A 24,144-nucleotide genomic window follows, 5' to 3' on the forward strand; every position below is an offset into this window, starting at 1 on the left:
TGCGGGCTTGAACTCCTTTATTCTTTCCTCTCATATTTGCGCCGTTATCATAAGCTTGGCCTCTCATGTCAGCAATGTCTATTCCTAAGTTGTTTGCCTTTTCAAGAAACGCTTCCAATAAGCCCTCGCCAGTTGTATCATGAACATTAAGAAAACCAACAAACGCTTCACGAATATTGACCCCATCTTCACCGTTGAATTCAACAAAGCGTAACACCACAGACATCTGTTCTTCATGTGACACGTCGGGAGTACAGTCCAAAATAACTGAATAATATTTTGCTTTTTTAAGCTGCCCTATGTTGGCCTCTTGAATGTTACTGGCAACAAGTTGAATCAGCTCGTTTTGGATCTGTGGACTGAGGTACTGAACATGTGTCTCTGCCTTCTTAATCCTCTGTAAAAGTTCGCTGAGGACAGCATCATACTTTGCAAGCAATTCAAACAGTCCCAAAAAGTTGCCATTCGAAGGATCGCCGAGCTTTTCATTACTTCCTCGAAATGCCAAGTTTCTTTCGGACAAGAAAATAACGACATCAACCATGCGTTTGACAACATTTCTCCAGAAATCTCTTTCTTTCAGAAAAGCCTGCAATTCGAGTTGGTCAATAGATGTACGGTTTACTATGCCTGACCGAAGGTCAAACCATTTCACCATACAGTCTTGATGACCTTTGCCTGTTTCATGCTGCTGAAGTGTTTTTGACAGTGCTTTCCAAGCAGATGTTCCACGATGTAGCGGTATGTCGCCAGTGCCAAATAATTTACAACAAAAACAAAAAATGGCATCTTTCTGAACTGAGTACATTAACCATGAACGTCTTATTTTCTCGCCATTTGCCATGGTTCGATAGAAATGAGTACTTGTGAACCTCCGTCTTTCCTCGTTAAATGGAAATTCGTAACTTTCATTCTGCTGCGGTGGGCCACGTGCAACAATGTCACACACTTGCCTGTCTGATATTATAGACGGCCAATCTCCTGGATCATCAGTCAGTGGTTCAGATTCAGATACTTCTTTCCCGGCAGCAGCTGGAATATCTGTCACAGTTTGTTTGGTAGAACAACTGGCTTCACCTTCGACCTCACTTGACGCACTTCTGGATACGATTCGTCGCTGCTAGTGCTGTCCGTTTCATGTGCCTGTACCTGTACGTTGGATTGCAGTGCAAAATACGTTGACAACTTTGGAATTTTCTCAAGTTCCTTCTCGGCATCTTTTGCTGCCTTTTGTTTACTAGCTTCGCTCTTATACGTTCTCTTAGACATCACAAAGCACGCTTCTGCGTTGGAAACGAATAGTTTCAAACGATAAAAAATTAAACAACTAAATTAATAACATTTATCTGCCGACGGCCATTATGAACGCAAATACACATTCTTTGAATGGGTCCAACTAAAATTCGAAACTGACTGACAGACAACTTATGTAGCCAATAGCATTATGATATATCATAATAACTTCACGGTTTTGTCAGTAAAACCGACATGGATTGTGCAATAGCGTCAATAAATGTCACTTACCTAGTTATACCTTACATTTTTTTTGCCATTTTTAGGGACCCCCTTCCTTGCGGGGCCCCCTCCGGTCAGAGGGTACGGAGGGGGCTCGCTACGCCTCTGCTAGCACGCTAAACATAAACAGTACCTGTGGCAGCTCAGGCAGCGGGAGGAGCAAGACACCCCGATTACGTATGTGTCGGAGACCACAAGTATGTAGTCTAAGTGTAGCAGTGGTAGGAGGGGCTAACTGCCTTGAATACGTGTCTTTGGTCTCAGCCTGGTACCTACTTCAGGGCAACTAGCCTCTTTTACAGCTCGCCCTGCCACAGTTACAGTTAATTTTTAGCATGCTAGCTTGATCAGAGCTAGCATGGGTATGTCTCCTTGAGCTGGGAATTAAACATCTCCCGCTCTAAGTGTAGGCATACCCTAAATGATTTAGGAGCACAAGTGCCACTGCCTTTCACTTAAAGCTTCATCCAAAGTCCATTGACGTCAACGCAAAGTCTTTCCATAGATTTCAACAGGCTTTGGATCAGACCCACAAGATTTTTGAGAATTCCACTTCATGGCTTTTTGTTGCACCAGCTGGCAATATCTTGAACACTTTTCACCAGTGCAGGAAACTGCTCAGAAAAAGACAGCACCCTACACTCAGGTCTTAGCAGACAGGTAAAAGTAAATGTATTTGTTCTCAAAGGTATATTATTTCTCACGTTTAGGTTTACACACGTGAATTATCTGGGATTTTAAACAGTTCATTTAAAAAAAAAACTATTTCATTTAAAACATATCTTTATTTTTAAAACTATGTATTTCTTGAGACACTATGGCAAGTAATCTCTTACAAAACTGAATTACATTCAAACCAGAATGGAATGCATCTCGCCATGTAACCATTAAATGCTACTCACATCTGAAAATAAAATAAATAAATATGGAAAGCCAACGAATCTAGGGAAACAAACAACAGTATGCTTACCTGAGCTATCATGTAGAACCACAGGTTATGTATATTATAGAAATAGCCCAACCCAAACATTGCAGTGAAGAGTCCACTGGCAAGCATTCCAGCTGTTAGATAATACCGGATAGGCAGACGCTCTCCTATTATACCACTGAGAATGTACAGGGGTAAAGAAAAAAACATTTAAAAGAAACATGAAACATTTCACACACCAAACTTTCATAGCGCATAAAGAGGATGTTCAAATTCTGGATCTATTAGGGTTTTCCCTGCAAGTTTCAACAGAAATTTTAACTAAAAATCAAGCAATTAAGTAATAAATATTTGGTGCATTACATAACAAATGCTGATATTGTGAGAATTGAATGGTTTTACTGTGGGCATAATGGGAATTACTTTCCACGTGATTCTTCACGTTGAGTGTATCTACACAGCAGTGGGGGGGTGTAATTCCCAGCTCATGCAGATATACATGTGCTAGCCCTGCTTGAGCTAGTGCACTAAAAATAGAAGCACAGATGTGGCAGTGCAGGCTGTGTCTTGGGCTTGCTGCCTGAATACAATCCTATCCAAGATCCTAGTATGTACTCAGGTGGCTAACATATGCCATCACCCATACCACCACAGCCACACTGCTGTTTTTAATCATGATAGTCTCAGTGTGTATGTCTACCAGATCTGGGAATTAAACTACGCAGCTGCTATTTAGACATACTCATTGATGTATATGGGCTAGATTGTCATCTGTGATACATTTCAGTTCAAGGGAGTACAGAAATTCATAGGAAGGATTAACCTTCCTATGAATTTCTGTAAGGGTTTCAGGATAGTCACTGTGAAAAATGTGCCTAAAGGCTTGTCTACACTACCTGCCAGATCGGCAGGCAGTAATCAATCCAACGGGGGTCGATTTATCGTGTCACGATAAATCGACCGGTGAGCGCTCTCCCGTCGACTCTGGTACTCCACCAGAATGAGAAGTACAAGCAGAGTCGACGGGAGAGTGTCAGCTGTCGACTTACAGCAGTGAAGACACAGCGGTAAGTAGATTTAAGTAAGTTGCGTATCTTAGATCGACCCCGCGCGGTAGTGTAGACAAGCCCTAAAATCAGGTCTTTGTGTGTGTGAGACAATCCAAATTTCTCCTTCCTTCTTCAGTGATCATTCATCAGAAGCTTCCCAAAAGGAAAGGATAACAGATTAGAAGTATCAGAGGGGTAGCCGTGTTAGTCTGAATCTGTAAAAAGCAACAGAGGGTCCTGTGGCACCTTTAAGACTAACAGATTAGAAGCAGTGCAGCCTTCTGAATCAATAATTTAAGAAGTATGAAAAAAGTCTAAAGGAATTACCTCAAATACATTCCAACTGCATAAGCACACAGAAATGAGTAATCCAGGGCTCCCAGTAATTGTTTGTAATTGTTCTTGTCTAAGAAAACATTTTCAAAACAAATCAGTGGAATAAGTTTATCAATAGCTTTCAAACCTTTATTATATATTTCATGTACAGGTCTTGGAAATCTTTAAAAAAAAAACACTATAGGCATTTTTAGTTCTAAGTGAAATTTCTAGCAGAAAAAAAAAGAATGCCAGTTTCTTGACACTTTGCATTCTACTTAACCAAAGAATACTGTATTTTCTGTTTTCATCTATTACATATTAGAAAAACATTGTTCGAAGCATTCTTAATCTCCTCTTACCCAATTCATATAAAAACAACATTTGGAAATGGAAACCACAAATTTATTAGCAAAATATACTGTATTTTCAAGCTTCTAAGAGAACAAAGTTCACAAAAGTCTATAAAAATATATTTAAAATTCCCTAAAAGGAAAATATACTTTTCAAATATGTCAGGTCCTAACTGCAAAGATGGCGGAAGCAAATTTTAAAAAGCCATCTGGCAAAGACTAACTACTTTTAAAAAACAATACAATTAAAAAGGATGTTGTGCTTTGTTCTTTAATGCTAGAAAATAAATATTTCTTCAGTTTTTTCCCCTCCATTACAATGTTATCTCTGATCCTGTAATCAAACCTGCTTGTGTGGGCCCTTGCAGCCCATATGTCCCTAAACCGCTGACTGCCAGAAGCTGGGACTGGATTACAGGGGATGGATCACTCATTAATTGTTCTGTTCATTCCCTCTGAAGCACCTGGCACTGCCCCAGTCCAAAGACAGGCTACTGGGCTAGCTGCACCATCGGTTTGACCCAGTATGGCCATTCTTATTAGCCCACTAGAGCCAATGGGGCTCTCTGCATGCCAAGAGGCCATCTATGCAGATACAAATCTCAGGATCAGGGCCATTATTTTGACATATTGGATGAAAAGGAGTAAGGTTAGATGACATGGTAATTAAAATGTCCATTGTTGCTCGACCAGTGATGGGAGAATGACTATCGATTGAAAATGTTCAGCTAAAAAACAGGTGTTGGATTTATGCACAAAATCTATGAACTGCACACAGGCCCAGTTCAGCCAGGGACTAAAACGCATGTCAAACTTCAAGCATTTGAATAGCTCCACCAATTTCAACAGAACTATTCATATGTTTAAAGTTAGGCACATGCACAGATTTTTCTAAATGGGGTCACAGATGATCATGCACAAGAGGAGGCAGCCATTTGAAAAATCAGGACTTGTCAGAGTTACCACCTGTCCATCCCCATTTTGAACACTACTACTTGGGCCTCAAATTAGTCCTGGCGACAGACTGACTTCATAAAGAAACACAAGCTAAAAAGGTCATGAAAACAATGGTGTTCAATACCACGTAATTTCCTGCAATTTTCAGCTTTTAAATTAATTATTTTTAGAAACCTGTTGAATATAACACTGTACTCAACAGTAACTTTCAATCAGTGGCTTCTGAAAGGAGAAAAGTTTAAGGTGTTTTTATCCCCTCAGGACCTAGTCTATCAGAATGTTACACATATACCCTTTTAGGCCCCAATCATGCACTGAACTCCATGTGTGCAGACCCTACACCCACACAGAGCCCTTTAATGGAGCTTCACCCAGGCACAGAGCATGACAGAGTAAGATGTGTCTGTATCTCATTATGAATTCTGGTTTGTACCATGTGTTGAACACTAGTCTGCACTCTGTCCAGGGACAGACTTTTTACTACATTCCCAACAGCTACCCAGCCCTGGAAAGGTGTTTGACATTTCACTGAAGGACCATCACACAGACAGCAATCCAGGGCTATCAATTTTGAATGATTCTCAACTGCTGGACCATCCCATGGAACAATGGTCTTTCTACACAGGGGACGGCCGTGGGTGGTTGGGAAGTATGCCTGGTGGATCTGGAGATTCTCAGGTTAGGTCTGCATTTACAACACTACTGCAGCTGTGCTGCTCTAGCTCTTCTGTGCAGAAACTTACTTCAGCGATTGAAGGGATTCTCCCATCACTGTAGTAAATCCACCTCCCTGAGAGATGGTAGCTAGGTCAGCAAAAGAATTCTTCCATTGGCCTAGTGCTATCTACATGGGGACGTAGGCCAGCTTAACTATGTCACTCAGAGGTACAGATTTTTCACATCCCTGAGCGATGTAGCTGGGTCAATCTAATTCTCTAGTGTAGACCAGGCCTCAGTTTGAGCACGTGGTGTGACAGATGTTGCAACCGCATCCAGTATAGTTAGGGACTATACTGTAGTAATTTTATGAATGGTTTTTACATCAGATTAGACTAGGGATTGCAGGCTACTCCACCGGCTCCTCCAGGAATGAAAAGAAGTAGAAGGGTGATGGAGGCAAATCACTCAGGCTGTAAACACATCCAGAGAAGTGCCACCCTCTGGGGAGCTTTGCATACACTCCCTGGCCCACCGTGATACATAAACCATTCATAGACTTCATACAATATGGTCCCCAACTAGCCTGCAGGTGGTTGCAATATCAAAGGGAGAATATGCAGGTACATTTTCCCTGAAACTGTGACACATGGCACACAAGCAGAGGCCCTATTTAAGAGCAGTGTAAGGAGAATTTAAAGGAGAACTCTGCTCAGCCTGAACGGCTGATGAACCATTGACTCAAAAGAAGGAGTGAGCACAGACTAGAGAAGAGTGTGTTTCAGGACTGTCATTTGTGAAGCTTTATCAGTAAAGTCACTGTGGTAAAGAAATTCTTCTGGTAAACCTGTGCTCCTTGCTTAACTGCCACATTGTCCCCAAAAGGGTTAAACTAGGAGCCCCAGAGTGCCCATGGACTAGGTGGAACGCTGAGTGTGTGTAAGCAACGGGGGATGGGGAGACCGGTGACTAGGGTCTGAGACACTGGTTTTCAGGGTCTAGGATGGCTAGATGGCAGCACCCCATTTTCTAAGGAAGGGTGTCAGACAAGAGGTATGTACTCAGGAGTATGCCCTGGAGTCCCAGAGCTACAAATGTATAGTGGGTTACCAGGCCACTTGATAACACAGGGGTCTACCTACACATAGCTGAGAGTGCAGGATCACAGCCTTAGTTAGTAATAATTGAACAGTTTCTCCTTTGCTAGTGAGCTATCAAGTTACTAGGATCTTCTATTCTACTGACATTCCCTGTTTATGATCAGATGCTGAACACAAGATATCAAGCACTTATTCAAAATCTCAGTTATTATATTCAAATTATTACAGTATTAACTTGTAAATAAGCAAAACATAGCCTTTTAATTACAATTTAGTTTTCTAAATGAGCATATTTTCTTTGTTTTGAAGGTGCCAGCATTTCTGGAATGTGCATGGCATCCATTTATAGAGCTGGTTAGAATTCCATGGGAAATTCTGACATTTCAAAATTTGTTTTTGTTCCAACTCGAAAACATTGATTTTTTCCACTGACTGGAAATTCTGGAAGCATTGAATTGTTTTGTTTCAATAGTATCAGGACCATATAAAATATAATATATTTGATAAAATATAAATGTCAAAATGAAATGAAATGAGAAAGCCAAAATGATCAGTTATGTCATATTTCCATAACAAACATATGTGGAATCACCACATTCCCATGAAACAATTAGATTTGACAAATTTGCATTTTCTAACTGAAATTTGTTCCATCAAAAAGTTTAAGACCAGGTGTAATAGTTTAGTCTTCAGCAGCTGAACTCATAATTTATTTGGAAAAGAAGTTCTTGTAAGAGACTTGCCATTTAAAGCTTTATCTCATTTGGGACACTCACAACATATTAGCCAGGTTAAATTAAAAACAAAACATGCCCCTCCTATCCGTTTTTCCATGGGAATAATCCCTGTGATAAGTAACAAGGTACAACACTTGTATAAATATCATTATTACAAAATTAGCATGCAAATGAACTCACCAAATGGCTCCCAACCACACTGAGACTCATTAGATAACTTTTTAACAGGCTGAATCTGGATGGCATATTCTTTGTAGGAGTTGAGTTCAACTTCACTTGGAGGAGCACAGTGCTTATGTAGTTCTCCCTAATGTAGAAAGAGAATTTGACAATATAAAACTCATCCAGTACAGAATCCTGCTATACACAATACAGTAGCAAATTTAACAAATCTAGCTATTTATGGGCCCAAACCAAAGCCCATTTAAATCAATGGTATATCTATCCTTTTTAATTTGCAGTGCTGTTATAGCTGTGTTGATGCCCTGATATTAGAGAGACAAGGTGGGTGAGGTAACATCTTTTACTGAACCAACTTCTGTTGGTGAGACAAGCTTTAGAGCTACACAGAGCTCTTTTTCAGGTCGGTCCAATAAGAGAGATTATCTCACTCATTTCATCTCTCTAATATCTATTGTAATGGCTTTGGATCAGTTCCTATACATGAAACACCCTTCACCACATGTGAGGCTAGTAACAATATTATAATGACAGTGCTTTTCATACCGAGAGATCCCAAAACACTTTACGAACACTAGGCCTGATTAACCACTGTTACGCTGCAGTTTTGTGTCACTGTGAACGCCAAAGGATCCCTACAAGGTTTGGCTGGGAGTTACACTGGTATAAGATTGAAATAACATAATCCTACACCTATTAGAAATCAATAGAAGTTTTGCCATTGGCTTTACTGGGAGCAGGACTGGGCTCCAAAACTGACAAAAACTACAGTCCCAGTCTTGCAAACAATTATGTACCTGCTTAACTTTAAGTACTGTGAATAGTCCTAGCAAAGTCAGCGCGCACAACATTAAGCATGTGCGTCAATCTTTGCAGCACCAGCGGCAATGTATTGTATTTCATCCCATATAATGCAGCACAGCCAAGTTTCGGACAGGGATAGAAGAGAAAAAACACACCCCACTGAAACTGCAAGGGAAATTTAGGTAGGTGAAATGTAATTACCAGGATTGACACAGCAGAGTTCGACACCCCTGTTCTCACTACAAGTGCTATGGGAACTTTGGTGATCAGAAATAGGCCAGGACTTGGATTTTACATCTCATTGGAACGATGGCATGTCCAACAGCACACTACTCAACATGCTGGGGAAATGGCCCAGTTTGCCCAGCAGCTCCCATAGAAGTCAACAAGCATACTTCAGTGGTATGTAATACCATACATATCAAACAGAAGCAGAATACCTCTCCCCCCCCCCCCCCCGGCAAGGAAAAAAATGATCTGTTCACAATGTTCACAATATATAAAGGGGTAATGGTATATTTTTCTAAAAATGCTCATATGTAAGTGATGTTCTCATCCATGCAGGTGTAAATCTGGAATAGCTCCATTAATCTCAGTGAAGTTACTCTGGATTTACATTGCTGTGAATAAGGGCAGAATGTGTCCTTATGTCATCTGAGAACATTGCAATGCCCTTTCCTTCAACAAAGAACATTTTATTTTTCAGTTTATATCTTAAACATGTCTCCTCATTCCCAAGCACACAACTACTGTACATACCAATGCTGCAAGCTGATGTGCATGAGCAGACTTCTAGGTCTGTGAAGAGTCCCACTGACATAACCAGGACTCCACATACATGTAGGGATCTGCGTATACAGATCACATTGCAGGATTGGAGCCCATGAGTTAGCGTATCATTACGCCCAAAAGGAATCAGAACAGTAAAATATATGGACAGGGCTGCCCAGAGGATTCAGGGGCCCTGGGGTCTTCGGCGGCGGGGGTCCTTCCGCTCCGGGTCTTCGGGGCACTTCAGCGGCGGGTCCTGGAGTGAGTGAAGGATGCGCCGCCGAATTGCCGCCGAAGACCCGGAGCGGAAGAAGCTCCGGGTCTTCGGCAGTGGGTCCTTCACTCGCTCCGGGTGTGTTCGGCAGCACTAAAGGACCTGCTGCCAAAGACCCGCCGAAAACTCTCGTGGGGGCCCCTGAAAACTCTTGTGGGGGCCCCTGTGGGGCCCGGGGCAAATTGCCCCACTTGTCTCCCCCTCTGGGTGGCCCTGTATACGGACACTGAAGAAACAGACTTGGGGGGGAATCAATCAGCTTTTGGAAGGATCAGTATTAAAAAAAAAATGGAAAAAAAGCCCACCACAAAGTCAAAAAATAAAAATAGAAAATATAGTTTGACACATCAAGCTGCAGGAAACTTCAAAGGAGATACAGGGAGGAAGAGATTAAGGCCTGGTCTACACTAGGGGGAGATCGATCTAAGATATGCAACTTCAGCTACGAGAATAGCGTAGCTGAAGTCAACGTATCTTAGATCAACTTGGAATCACTTACTTCGCATCCTCACGGCGCGGGATCAACGGCTGCCGCTCCCCCGTCGACTCCGTTTCCGCCTCTCGCCGTGGTGGAGTTCCGGAGTCGACGGCAGAGCGATCGGGGATCGATTTATCGTGTCTACACTAGACGCGATAGATCAATCACTACTCGCCAATCCGGCGGGTAGTGTAGACGTACCCTTAGTTTATTAGTTTTTAATTAGATCAAGTAACTGCTTACACTGCTTAAGGCCAAGCTACCAATAGGTAGATCTAACACTGATTTCCAGAGCAGTATGGATGGAAATTTCACTCTTGAGAACTATGCTCTCTTTAAAAAATGCTATTTTATAACCCCAACCAAATATAATCTAAAGTAAGATAACATGGTTTTCAATAGGACGATCCCAGTCTATACAGATCAGAGAAACGGTGCTAACGTCAGTTTTATCCCTTGTGTAAACAGGTTCTTAGTGGGAATAAAATCAAAAGGTTAATGAAACACTTGACAATTTGAAATGTAAACAATGAAACCACATCTAAGCAATTTGCATTCTGATAACAGGTCCAATGCTATTTATTTCCTGTATGGAGCAAGACTTTTTTTTTTTTTTATTAATATGAATAGGCTGTTGAGCAATAAAGTTAAAAATATACATGAGAAATAACTTCAGGTTAATGTACTGCCAAAGTCTAAAGGTGAAAATGAAATACATTATATTTCTCTGATATCACTGCACTAGCTCATGCATAGTACTGCACAAGAACCAAAATCGTCTTGAAGATCTAACGCACACAATTTACTCAGTCTCGATAGATTCCTCAGCTCTGAGCAACTCTTCTAAGATTTCAAGCCTTGATCCTGCAAACACTTACACATGTACTTAGCTTAACTCATGTGAGGGCCTAAAACCAGAAGTATGTGCAGTATTCTAGGTGTGGTCTCACCAAAAATGTATAGCATGGAACTATGGTACGACAACTGTAATTATCGGCACTTGTTTTTACAGCATTGTGGGTTAAACTTTACACTGTCTTTGAAAAAAAACAACACACACACACAAAAGTATACTTTCCTGTTTGAGAAAATTAGGAGGCTATTTAAACAAAATGATTCATTGTTGCTTACCTTAACTATACTAATAGGTTTCCTTGACAAGTGGAAACTAGCATATAACAAAAAGGTAAGAACAAAAATGAAGGCCCTGCACCTGTAACAAAAGAAAAATCAGTATTTATTTTAATATTTCTAAGTGATTTCAATCACTAGATTTATATTTACCAACATCTTACATAAAACAAAATATTTCAAAGTATTCTTCACATTTTTTTTCACTTCATGTTATCATAAACCCTGGAAGCTAAAGAGACTCTAAATTAACTCGAACTACTTTATATTGGGGTATAAATTTGAGCAATTTCAATAGTTTCTATATTTAAGCCAGCATCAGAGCAAAACATCATTTTTGCACCTGTGACACCTTTACCCCCAGAGGTTCACAAACGAGGGTGTGGGGACTACTGGTTGTTCACAGAGCACATGGTGCTGGCTCTTCTCTCTTTCCAGTTGCTAATGCATATTAAAAGAGAAACAAAAGAAAAATAATATTACTTATTTTCCTATTATTGCTTTTCCACATGAGCAATTGTAGTTGCCAAATGGATGTGATCTGATTGGAAATGTGAGAGGTGTGTTCCTATGACAATGAAATGTGATCCACCCTATAAAAAAGTTTGAGAATGCTTGCCTTTACACTGATGGTTTCATTCACATCTACTTTATAACCATTAGTGCAGTTTTTTAAATGGAGAAGAGTAGTTTGAACAATTTGTTATACTATAGTAGATTCTTTTCCTACTTTGCTTACCAATACCTGTTAAGTATACGGTCTGATAGATTATACAATGCTACATGCTGTATGTCTTCAGCTCAGCATCCTACATTACATCCAGTTGTCTGTCTGCATGTATAAGCAAAAGCATGAACAAGTAGAATGTATCCATTTAAATCTCCAATAGATGTGTAAGTAGCCACAGCACACTGTAAATACCGTATACTTGGTATTGCGCCAAGACACATGGCCAACATGCCTCCTGCTGCAAAAACCACCACAGGATCCTTAGTGACCACAAGGGGGCAGGACTTCAGTTTTGGGTGTTGTCTAATGGATGGTACCTTCAGAAATACAGCAGACCCTAATGCTATTCAAAGGCATCGGTCAAGTACTGGTTGAGAGGCAAACATACAAGTTACTGAATTGCTAACACATCCTCCAGTACAGGGAATTTCCTGGATTTTCTTGGAGGTCTCTTATCCAAGAATTGACTATGTTTAACCCTGCTTAGCTTGTAGAACCAGCACAGAAGACTCGGCAAGTAAGGCTACCCAAACACACCATCTGGGTTTTGGTATAACAACTTACATTGGGGTGTTCAGTTGTTATGCCCATTACTGAAGATTTCATTTAATAAACTGCAGTGACTCTTGCCTTGAAGCTCTGTTAGATGACGTGTATGATAAAAATCATTCAACTGGGAAGTACTGATTTCTTTCCTTTGTTACGGTAAACAAGTGATTTCAAGATAAGAGTAACCAATTCTCTCTCTCTCTCTCCCTTGAAAGCACAAAAAGAGCTGACAAGACCAAAACAGAATTAAAAAGTTGTCAAAAGACTTCCAGATTTTAGTTTCCAAGGACAAATATCATTATTAATTATTTATTTTACAGTAGCATCAACCAAGATCAAGATCCTATTGTGCGAGGCACTGTTACAAATAAAATTATGATATCATCCAGGAGAAGAAAGAAGATCTGGGTCCAGGATAAACAGATTGATTTTTTCACAGACATAAACCAAGCAACTCAAAATAAAAGGCTGTGATTCACCTCCCCAAGCACATAATATGTGAAGTAGAACAGGAGAAGTACTTATTCTCTAGCGTACAAAACTAATGGTGATGGAAATGTATTCCAAACCCCTATATCACTCTGTACTAGCGTCAAATCTCCTGATTAAAAAATCTTTAGCCTTGCTCTTCATTTTGCAATTAAATCAACATTTTCTTTAACAAAGACTTGTTTTATATTCCAAGAAATAAAAAGTTAGAGAAACTGAGTCAAAGGAATAATCTTTCTCAGATAAAATCTGATATTGTCCGAGATGGATGTCTGTTAAGATATACTTGAAAACTTACCACTGATCTCTTGTAAATAAAACGATGAAGCGAACTCCAGGGGGAAGTTGAGCCATTTACTTCACTGCCAGGATCTGGATTTTAGGTGACAAAATGCTATGTTTGGAAAAGGATTGTCCTAGGGTCAGGCTTTTTATCAAAGATGCTCAGAATGTCGTGTAATTGCACTTTGTGGAACGGTTCTGAAGAGATGTCACACTAAGCAGATCTCCTTTTAGGTCTCCTCTTTGATATTTTCAGTCACTTTGAATGGCCAACTCTTCACTCAACTGTTTTACAAAAAAAAAAAAATGTTGAAAAGTTAGCGTTTTAATTATAGTTTTAATCAGTGATTCCCTCTTTCAATAATGTAAATAAACTGCTGCAACTTTATAGACATCAAAATTTTGGAGAAACAGCTTAAACCACTGAAAAAATTACAAATTTCTAAAGGCTGCCTTTCTTACTTGTTGGTACCAAGCCTGAATAAGTTTTTCTTTAAGACGTCAGTACAGATAAAAGACTTCATTGAGGACGTGATCTAAAGGCCACTGAAGTCAATGGAAAGATCCCATTGATTTTATTGGATTTTGGTTCTGGTCCTGAGAGACTGCAAGTGGGCAATTCCCTACCAGGAAAAGATGTATTTTAAAACATCAGACGCACTCAAATTTCTGATGCCATAGGGAACTTACCAATTCCTGGCCCAACATAGTTGTTTTAGATCCTCTTCTCTAATAGGAAAAGGTGCACAATAACCTTTATGACAGGTACTGCATGGTGTACTAGTCGTGCTGCTACTTGGCATGTTTGGCCGAGCCTGATAAGTAATAAGACTGAGACTGACCTCCCTAGACAAGCAAAAGAATGTAAGCTAAAGAAAAATCTTATTCTGAAGTACTCACTATTGCTAATAACTAGGACTTGTCTTAGGATAGGATTATTAGGAGATGTCACATGGCAGCCAGAGGCATTGATTTGTGAGCTTTATTCCTTTAATCTTTATTCTCCTGTTTTAGCACAAATAGGAACTGTGCTTTTGCTCTTCCAAACAGCAGACAGTATTTAACACAGTAATGGTTGTATCAAAGCTGACCTTTCTAAAGCTAACCTAAATACCTCTATTTTAGATGTTTGGTTTTTAAGTCTTTGGGATGGAGAAATCTAATCACCCCTGGAATAATTACACCTCTCACCATGAATTCACCATTAGCTTGCCATATGTTTTTCTTGTTGCTGTGCACTTGCTCCCTTAGCTTCTCATCCTGACCCCGGTTTAACTTTTCTTTTCTTCATGAGTGAAATTCACGCATGGTATGGACAGCCTACTCAAGGCCCCCTGGCCACATAATTTATACCCTGTACAGAGGGTTCTGCTGCTGAAGCAGGTACACAGGAATGCCAACAGACCTCCTATATATAGTTCCATGATAGTCCCACATAGGTTGGTACGAAGGCCACAACAGGGCTCCAGCAGAACTTTGTGCCTCATATAACTGGTGCAGAAGGCTGAAATAATAGCTGCATGGAAAGTGTGGCACAGCACCCTGATGCTAGTTTGTAGGGACTGATTTCACCTTATTATCCACCACCCACATAAAGCCCCAAAACTCTGTTTTTATGAGCAGATCTCAGCCTAAGTTCTCAGTGAAAAAAATTTCAATTGTTTATCATCACATCCATCCATCCACCCAACCACCCACAAGTTCACCAGATGTCTGAAGTGGTTTTAAAAAAAAAGAAAGAAAATGAGAATCTGTGACAAGAGTGACAAAGATGTAGCCATAGCAACAACAGTTATATTCATTCTATGACAGCATGTGATCATTAAGTATTAATATTAGTTTAATTTTTTGGAAGGGACAGTAGTATGTTACAGATGCAATGGCAAGTATACTAAGTAACTTACGGATGAATCATTTTCTTTTTTTATTAAAGCAAGTGTAAATATACAAATCAGAAAAAAAAACATTTTAACTTGTTTCTTAGTCTTTTGTTTTCAGTAACACTAAGGGCCTAATTTTCTAACCTAAAAGAAGCAACTGAATAGCAGGAAAAGGGCACCTCAAGCATGGTAGATAAATGCAAGGCTGACCCTAGACCAAATGGCACCCCAGGCAAGGAACGTCTTTGGTGCCCCCCACTCCATTTGTTAAACTTTTGAATACCTTATTTTTTATTGCATTTGTTGCCTTTTTCATGACTTTGATGCACGATTTGCATGTATGATTTAACCCTGTCATATAAGATGATAAATTTGCATGCTAGGATCTGTAAATCTGCGAGCCCGGCGCCGTCCCAAGCCCTGCACCCCAGGCAGTTGCCTGGATCACCTGCCCCTAAATCCGGCCTTGGATAAATGAATACCTTACCATCTCCTCATTCTATTACAGCGTTGGGGAAGGCACGGTAGAATTAACTTTGAAATGGTATTTGCATTCTAAGGGCTAGATTGTGCCTTTAGGCAAAGCACTGAACTAGGGTTGTGCATACACTGCATCATCTCCAAAGGCACTGTGCATTACAGGCATCTGAGGCATAATTCCCCACCCTGCTTCCTCCTTGCTCCATGAAGGTATAGTAATTTGCTGCTGGCCTATACCAGCAGCAAATTGCAATAGCCCTCAACACTGGCCTAAGCTGTGCTGCCCAGTGCATTGAGGGATTGGAGAAAAGGTTCTGCCCACTCCCACCAACTCTGGGAGAAATAGAGTAAGCAGGTATGCAGCACCAACTTACCTCTGAATGCTTGGGCCCAAGGTCCTGATAGACCATGCAGAGATGTAAGTAGTTTTTCGCTCCCTGAAGCAAACACAAAGTCCAAAATCTAGCCCTAAACTGCAATTTTCATTAGTTTATAAACTCTTTTAATAAACAAATGAGGCATATGGGTACCCAAGATGCTTTGTTTTAACTCATAAGGGATTTCAAAACAAAAACCCTAAAAAACAAAACCTTCAGGAATAGCAACATAGCTTGTACTGGTCTGAGATGACCAGTAAAGCTGAAATGTGGCATTGGTGACAACTTCCCAGTCTCCCAAAGTGTCAACATGATGAATCAACAACATGGTATTTAAATATGAATAGTCATTATTGGCTGCATAATGATTGCTCCAAGAGCATTTTGACAACAGAGGAAAGAGAGAATCTAAGTTTCTCTTTTTTAACAGGTGGGGGAACTTCCTGGTCTTTATGAAAATCTACATCCTGGAAAGTTTGGTTACACACTGCAGATCTGTTTCACATTCAACACCATCCAGAGCAGAGTTTCTCTCTGAGTTTCATCATTGCTTTAGTGTTGCTTGTCCAAGACACTGTGCCTTAAATTATATAAACACACCCAATTACTATCTTCCCTTTTCAAGACAAATACAGGTTTCTTGTAAAACAATCTGTTGCATAAATGGTGCCTATAAATTCACCTCATACTGTGGTTATCTGATCAGAAACTTCCTGCTTGGGACCTGCAGCTAGTAGATTTCTAACAACTCTTTCAACCCACATGAGACAAATTATTTCTGATCAGGCCACTAGCGTCCATCAAATTTCAAGCCCTACCAGACATCCAGACATTCAACTGTCGGTCACCTTAGGAAAATGAAGCAGGAAAGATGATTCACCCTCGACCCCTCATGCCTAGGGGAAATGAGGATGTCAGCTGATGGAAGACGTTCTGTTTCACCCCTACAGATTAATTCCCTTACCACAAAACGTACCCGTGCGAATAGTCTAGTCTCACTGAAGCCAGTGGAGCTACTCATGCAAGAGTGTGCCGGACTGGAATCATCTTGTGTACAACCTCTTCCACGCAAACTGTGTATCTTCAAAAGGCTTCATAGAGTGAAGCAGTGGGACAGTTAATAAGTGAGGGGGAGAAGGAGGGCAACCAAAAATAAAGACACCCCCCCCTTCTGTTTGGAAAATTAGCACAAAGCTGTAACTCTGCCTCCCTTGGCCGTGCCACTCAAACCCTCCCTTTCATGCATAGGTGGAGATAATTACTCCCAGGCGGCGGCAGCTGGTGCATCTCCCTAACGAGCAGTACTCCTCCCCAGCTAGCCCCCCAGAGCCCGAGACTCCCCTTCCCCTCCCATTGTTCCAGCTTAGGCGCAGACAGACCCTAGCACAAGAGCTCACCAGAAAATCGCGCCTGGAGATCAGCGAGGGCTCTCTCAGTGCACTGCCTCAGCGCAGCGCAACATTGGTTGATGTTTCCTTGCTGCTTGGATACTTCCTGGTTAGCTGACCTGCAGGCGTGGCTCGCTCTTGTTTCATTCATGCTCAGCCGGTCCTAGCTTTCGATGTGCTATAGAAGAACCTGTTTGCCGGGCGCGCCTCCCCCCACCTCGCCCCTCTGATAAGGAAGCAGCGCCACATACAATGCAGGAAGAAGGAAGCTGCACAATGTGCTCAGTGCACAGAGAAGAAGCTACACTACGTGGGAGACACAGCTCCCTCCCGTTATACACTTAACCTGTCCCGTGTATCACTCAGCAGCGCTTCAGACCCGGTATGGTTAGTCACCCACATATGCAGCGTGCTGCAGAACCGTAGACATTTAATTCCAAAACAGTTTTATTTCAATTCTTACAAATAATTTCTGGTTAAAAGGCAAAACTGTCAGGTCACCGGTTTTGGCACACATTTTAGGTTTTGTAAACATCGTCCTACCTGAAATGCGCTGTAGATGAAAACCCTCAAGTTCAATGGAAAAGAAAAAACGTTCTCCCGCCTTGTTCGATACACAATTGCAGCAACATTGTGCTACTTTCAGTAAAATCTGAAAGCGAAACTGACTAGAAACAAGAGTGAAAGTGATTGGTGTATTTTTATTGGACAAGCCAAGAGAGGCAAACAAATATAAAATGATGGAAAGTAGGGTTCTGCTCCAGAAATGAGTCCCACCTGGAGACTGCCTGGACCTTAGTTATCATAGAATCATAGAATATCAGGGTTGGAAGGGACCTCAGGAGGTCATCTAGTCCAATCCCCTGCTCAAAGCAGGACCAATTCCCAACTAAATCATCCCAGCCAGGGCTTTGTCAAGCCTGACCGTAAAAACCACCACCTCCCTAGGTAACCCATTCCAGTGCTTCACCACTGTCCTAGTGAAAAAGTTTTTCCTAATATCCAACCTAAACCTCCCCCACTGCAACTTGAGACCATTACTCCTTGTTCTGTCATCTGCTACCACTGAGAACAGTCTAGATCCATCCTCCTTGGAACCCCCTTTCAGGTAGTTGAAAGCAGCTATCAAATCCCTCCTCAGTCTTCTCTTCTGCAGACTAAATAATCCCAGTTCCCTCAGCCTCTCCTCATAAGTCATGTGCTCCAGCCCCCTAATCATTTTTGTTGCCCTCCGCTGGACTCTTTCCAATTTTTCCACATCCTTCTTGTAGTGTGGGGCCCAAAACTGGACGCAGTACTCCAGATGAGGCCTCACCAATGTCGAATAGAGGGGAATGATCACGTCCCTCAATCTGCTGGCAATGCCCCTACTTATACAGCCCAAAATGCCGTTAGCCTTCTTGGCAACAAGGGCACACTGTCGACTCATATCCAGCTTCTCGTCCACTGTAACCCCTAGGTTATATTCCTAAACTTTTGTTTTAATCAACAAAAGATATTATTTGTAAGGGTTTAAAAAAAAATCACCATGAGTTTTAACCTGACACTTTTAATTTGTGCATTCAGGATTTTTTTGTTTTACTATATAGTGCCTACTTATCAAATGTCATCTGTTTGATATGTGGTACAGTCATTGGCCCTGATCCTTCAAAAACTTTTGCAGGTGCTTAACTTTATGCAATCTGAGGAGTCCCATTGAATTCAATAGGGCTATTCTCCTAGTACTGCCATCTCAAATGTTCAAAAATTATGAGGCAGATTCATGAAACTGGCTTAAAAATCATGATTAAAAATGAATATTGGGGTCTTTTTTTTTTGCCATCTGGTTTGTGCATTTGCGTCACATTTTTAAACTTCTAAATAACCATGAAGGCTAGAAATTTACATTTTAAAAAAAAATGAAAGCTGAACTGCTCATGTATATACTTGATTCCTGTTGCTGGGGCTTAAATAAAAATACTAAATATTCCTAGACTTGCGATAACATTGTGGGAGTGGGTTAGGGTGACCAGATGAGGGAAAGAAAAAATCGGGACACATGTCGGGGGAGCAAAAAAAAAAAAAAGCCAAATCAGTCCCTGCCAGCGGAGGGGAAAAAAAAACAAAAAACGCTGCCAGCGGATATTGGGACAATTTTATCCGGACGTCTGGTCACCCTAGAGTGGGTAACACTGCTCACCATGCACAAAGAACATGTCTGAGACTTTTCAGGATCAGACTCTTTGTCAAGAGACTAGGTCCTACATTTACAGGAAGATGGACTTAATCTAATTCCCTTCCCCCCTGCTCTAATTTGTACAAACCCTTATTTCAGTTATGTTTTTAAGAATCTGTTTATTTTATTCAGTACTCAGTAACGTAAACAGTTATGGAGTAGCAGCTTTAATTATCCTCTACAGCACAGACAGTTTCTATTTTGTATAATGTAATATCCTTGGCTCCAGCAGGCTGCTTACAAAATGTCTCACAGCTCTCACTGGAAAGTTATGCTTCATTTCATTTTCTCCCTTGTACTGCCTATCCCAGCTTTCACAGTTAAACAAACTCATTAGCTCCTAACATGATTTTACTTATGCCTGATCCTGCAAACATACATGCTCAACTTTACTACCATGGGTAGGCCCATTCATTTCATTTCAATGGGACTATTCAAACTAATAAAGTTAAACGTGGTGTTTACAGAATCGGGTCCTTGGCATTACATTGAAGCTTAGTAAAATTACACTAGATAGTTGGGATCTTGGGTAGCCATTGTGCAGCTTGCTTTTTCTGACATCTGACAATAGTGGCCATTGTCATTATATAAACACCTTCAAAAAGAGATTTTTGAATTCAGTTTCCAAAGACAGTCCTTTATGTGGTATCTAAAGGAATAGCTCCACTATATAAGCTATTGGAGAGAGTTGTTTTATATAACTAGGCCCACAATATTCCAGTACAGGCCCAAACAAATACTTCATTTGCTTCCCCACTTTAGAGACAGCCCTTGACTTCCTCCTCCAAGCAGAGTAGTTGGCATTCACAACTATTCAAGTTGGGGGAAAAAATGATCCCTGCCTTGGAAGCTAAAGTGTTGTCCTGGATTATGATCAATCTTATCCTCAAAGTAGAACATTTCTGGTTCACAGGTAATCCAGTAATTTAGGAGCAATTTCAGAAAAACAAACACTCCTACTCTGTATGTTAAATGTTTAGTTTTGGCACAACTAGTAGAGAGGAATGTCATACAGTATGGGCTAAATTGTGACTTTATCACAAACCCTGGCAGTACATAGTTGCCCAGTCACCATATGGAGCCTTGTTACCTCATTACTCCAGAGAAGAAATGATCTGCCTTAGCCTGATGCCTGACAGGGACTACATCCCCCTTCACAGTAGCTCAGCAGTGCTGGCTGGGCTCATTGGAGGCGGAGCTAAAGCTCTATTCACTCCCCATCTGTGCAACAAGTGGGGAACCAGGGCCTCAAGGAAGTTGCTCTATCCCTACACTGCTACTCACTATATGAGTAATCCTTACAGGGGAAGGCAATTTATGCCCCCTTCTTCCACTGTTGAGGAGCATTGGGTAAATTGCCCAATTTGAGAAAACTTGATATGTGGCTGGGGAGGAAACATCAGCTATATTCTACTAATAACTACAGCACAGACAATGCAGGGAAGCATGACATTATTGAGCTATTGATGGGAGCCATCAGTCTGGGCTGCTTCTTTATCAATATGCTGATTTTTTTAAAAAATTTCTATTTTATGGACCGTTTAACAGAGAGAAAAATAGAAAGAGGGTGCCCTCCTACGAAACACAATTTGCATGAATAATGCCATTGCCCTTTTCTGCCAGCACCAGAAGACACTCAGGCAATGTTTACTCTGACTGACGTAAAAAGTGAAGATTTGCACTCTTTGCAGCAGAAAGGTCAGATACCCTAAAGTAACATTTGTTTATATGCAAAACTACTCAACATAAATTATATTCTTACCATTACATGCACAGCCTCTTGTCTTTTCTAAGTCTGTTTTGACCTGATTATGTTATGTGATGCCTACTCTCCTAAAGTACATAAGCTTGATTTGGTAACATCCAGTCCCTGATTGCAAACATCTCCTTAAAATAAATAAACCAACAAATAACTAAAAACAATTCTCCTCTTAAAGCTGAAAATGCTGCTCTTATTAAGATCAAATAAAAATCTCTTCCAGACCATTCTTCTCTAACACCAGAAACCGCTGCTGCATTTAGCACAGCTGCCAGCAGCTAAACTTGCCAAAAGCCAGCAAGTAAGCAAGAACACATATAAAGAGTGACAGGAGTCTGTGCCTGCCAGTTACACAAGAGAACAGTGGCAGGGAGAATCAGAAGGTCAGCCTCCAGCCTGAGATGCAGATAGTGATATGGCCAGGAGTAAAGGATTAAAGAAAAACATTGAGAGGAGAATACATAATCCAGAGCACCATGCAAAATAATTGTTGGGTTTTGATGACGTTTTCTTTATAGAAGGTATGTATGAGGATGGCAGTACGTTGTTGGATTGATTATACGAACCATTTCCTTTCTTGCTACGCCTGTACCAGCATTCACATTGCCAAAAAAAAAAAAAAAAAAAAAAAAAAAGGTGTGTGCTTATCTCCAAAAACAAACAGTTATTATGCTTTGTATATTGACATATCCTTGACTACATCCCTGCTGACATCACAGCCTGAAAAAGTACTCCAATTTCCTGGGTAAAAAGTCAGTTTAATTTGTACAGAACTAAGGTGTACTCTTAACTCCTTAAAGCTCTGACTCAGCAAAGTACTTAAATTCATGACTTGAAGTCAATGGGAGTTAAACATATTTTTTAATACTTTGCTGAATTAGGATGCTTTGTTGAATTGGGGCCTTAATACAGAAATTGCAGCCTGTAGCCACATATAGCATTTAGATGTACACAGCGGGTTTCCCTCCCAGTATGTTATATTGCATGATCTCATTTTCATGTCTTATGATTAGCCTTTTATGTACATGCAGACAGTTTCAGAAGTTCAAAAAAGCTAATGCCTTCTCTAGCTAATAATGGGTTACTATTTCCAAAGAAGTAGCAGTATTCCGGGCACGGGTACAACTATTGGTCTTCATTTGTTTTTATTAATTTTAACAGCCTTTGTCTCCCCAACAGAGGACATGGGATATTATATGAACAATTTACACCAAAATTGGGGCCAGTCCAGATATAACCAGCCATCAAACCTTGGCAAAGAAAAACAATCTAAAAGGAAGAGCTGGTAACAAAAGGGAGGGGGAAAATAGCTATAGGTGCAGTGGATTTATATCTGGATTTATATCCTCTTAAGACAGCCAACAAAAAACTCTGGTCATCCTTAGGAAGGGAGTTCAACAGGCAGTTCCGGAACCAAGACATTTCTGTTCTAGCCTGATTGAGATGGCACCTCTGAACTAAAGGTGTGGTCCAAAGCCCACTGAAGTCAATGGGAGTCTTTCCATTGACTTCCATAGGCATTGAATCAGACTCACACAGCAAAGACAAGATGGCCAATTTCAGTTGCTTTGGAGGAGCACAGGGAGTGAGGCTGACCTATTGCCGTGCTTTGGACAAACTTCTGATAGTGTCTCTACTTTTAATCGCTTTTACAGGGAAAGGCTTTGGGCACACTTACAACCGGTGTAACGGCACTATCAGAACATTTTCAACAAATATTTCTGTTATGACCAGAGTAAATATTTCTCTAATCCTCAATAAATAAAGATTTCATCTGTGGTTGCTTTATCCAAAGAACGAAAAGCCCCCCATTGAAGTAAAAATTGCAAGTCAGAAATGTTTTTGTAAAAAAAAAAAAAAAATGTATGGCAAACTCTTGTGCATTTATAACTACAGTTGTGCCAGGACTGGAATGCCAGATTTAAAACCACCTAGATCTTGGGGAAGTCTGAATCTGGATTCATTTGGATATCAGAGCATAGGGGAAACAAAAGCCTACTCTGCATTACCAATCTTGGAGAAAGGCATCTGTTGCTAGTGCATGTTGTGCTCTCATAACTGAGCAAATAGCACATATATTAAGCGAATACTTTTAAGAGGGCAGGAAGCAATTACTCTCCTTAGATAAGGATGGATAAGGTAAGAATCCAATTAGCAGCAGAGAAAATTACGTTAAATATTAAGAAAACCTATAACTACTGGAATGATTAGGCAATAGAACACACTATTGTGGATGGGTGTGGAAGTGCCGTCATAAGTGCTATTTAAGGATAGATCTGACCCCTATAATAATGACTGATAGCATGATCAGTGAGTCACACACAAATCTCTTGTCCCAATCAGACAAATGAGGTCAGCTGCCTCTGTGCCATTATCCTACTCTTACTGGACCCTTGTGGAGGTTTCCCACCGGCAGTCTCAGAAAAGTTGCTCTAGCACCAGGCTTTTCCATGGAGCCCCTCCCAGTAAAGGAACCATCTTGAGTGTAGTTTCTTGGGGCATTAGGTGTCAGAGAAAGACCTGGGCAGAGCTGCTCCATTTGATCCATTCTACTAGGAACCAGTAGCTCCTATAGTGAGTATAGAGGGCACTTGTCTCCTGCAGATCCCAGATTGAGATGGGAGGTGGAATCACAAATATTCCATAGTGGGGCAGACCTCACCTCTCTGTGAAACAACTTGAGCAGAATTCCATAAAGGAATCCGTGAGGAATTGTTCTCCCCTTTAGTCCTCTCCCGCATTTTCT

The 24,144-nt window shown here is 40.8% G+C and overlaps 1 protein-coding gene across 1 annotated transcript in view; it reads right to left on the reverse strand.

Annotated features, from left to right (window-relative positions):
• LOC113406387 (glucose-6-phosphate exchanger SLC37A1-like) overlaps positions 1-13,400 on the reverse strand; it is a 71,780-nt gene extending 58,380 nt beyond the window's left edge. The window contains exons 1-7 of the mRNA XM_029911380.1: positions 13,316-13,400; positions 11,250-11,331; positions 7,792-7,918; positions 3,820-3,898; positions 2,486-2,621; positions 1,090-1,260; positions 41-589 (exon numbers count right to left, since the gene is read on the reverse strand). Coding sequence (XP_029767240.1) covers positions 41-589; positions 1,090-1,260; positions 2,486-2,621; positions 3,820-3,898; positions 7,792-7,918; positions 11,250-11,331; positions 13,316-13,371 — 1,200 coding nt within the window. The 5' untranslated portion in view covers positions 13,372-13,400. The remainder of the gene's footprint in view (positions 1-40; positions 590-1,089; positions 1,261-2,485; positions 2,622-3,819; positions 3,899-7,791; positions 7,919-11,249; positions 11,332-13,315) is intronic.
• Between the last annotated feature and the right edge of the window lie 10,744 nt (positions 13,401-24,144).

This window comes from Terrapene carolina, unplaced genomic scaffold (genome assembly GCF_002925995.2).
Source record: "Terrapene carolina triunguis isolate 2854851 unplaced genomic scaffold, T_m_triunguis-2.0 Scaffold30, whole genome shotgun sequence".
NCBI lineage: Eukaryota > Metazoa > Chordata > Testudines > Emydidae > Terrapene > Terrapene triunguis.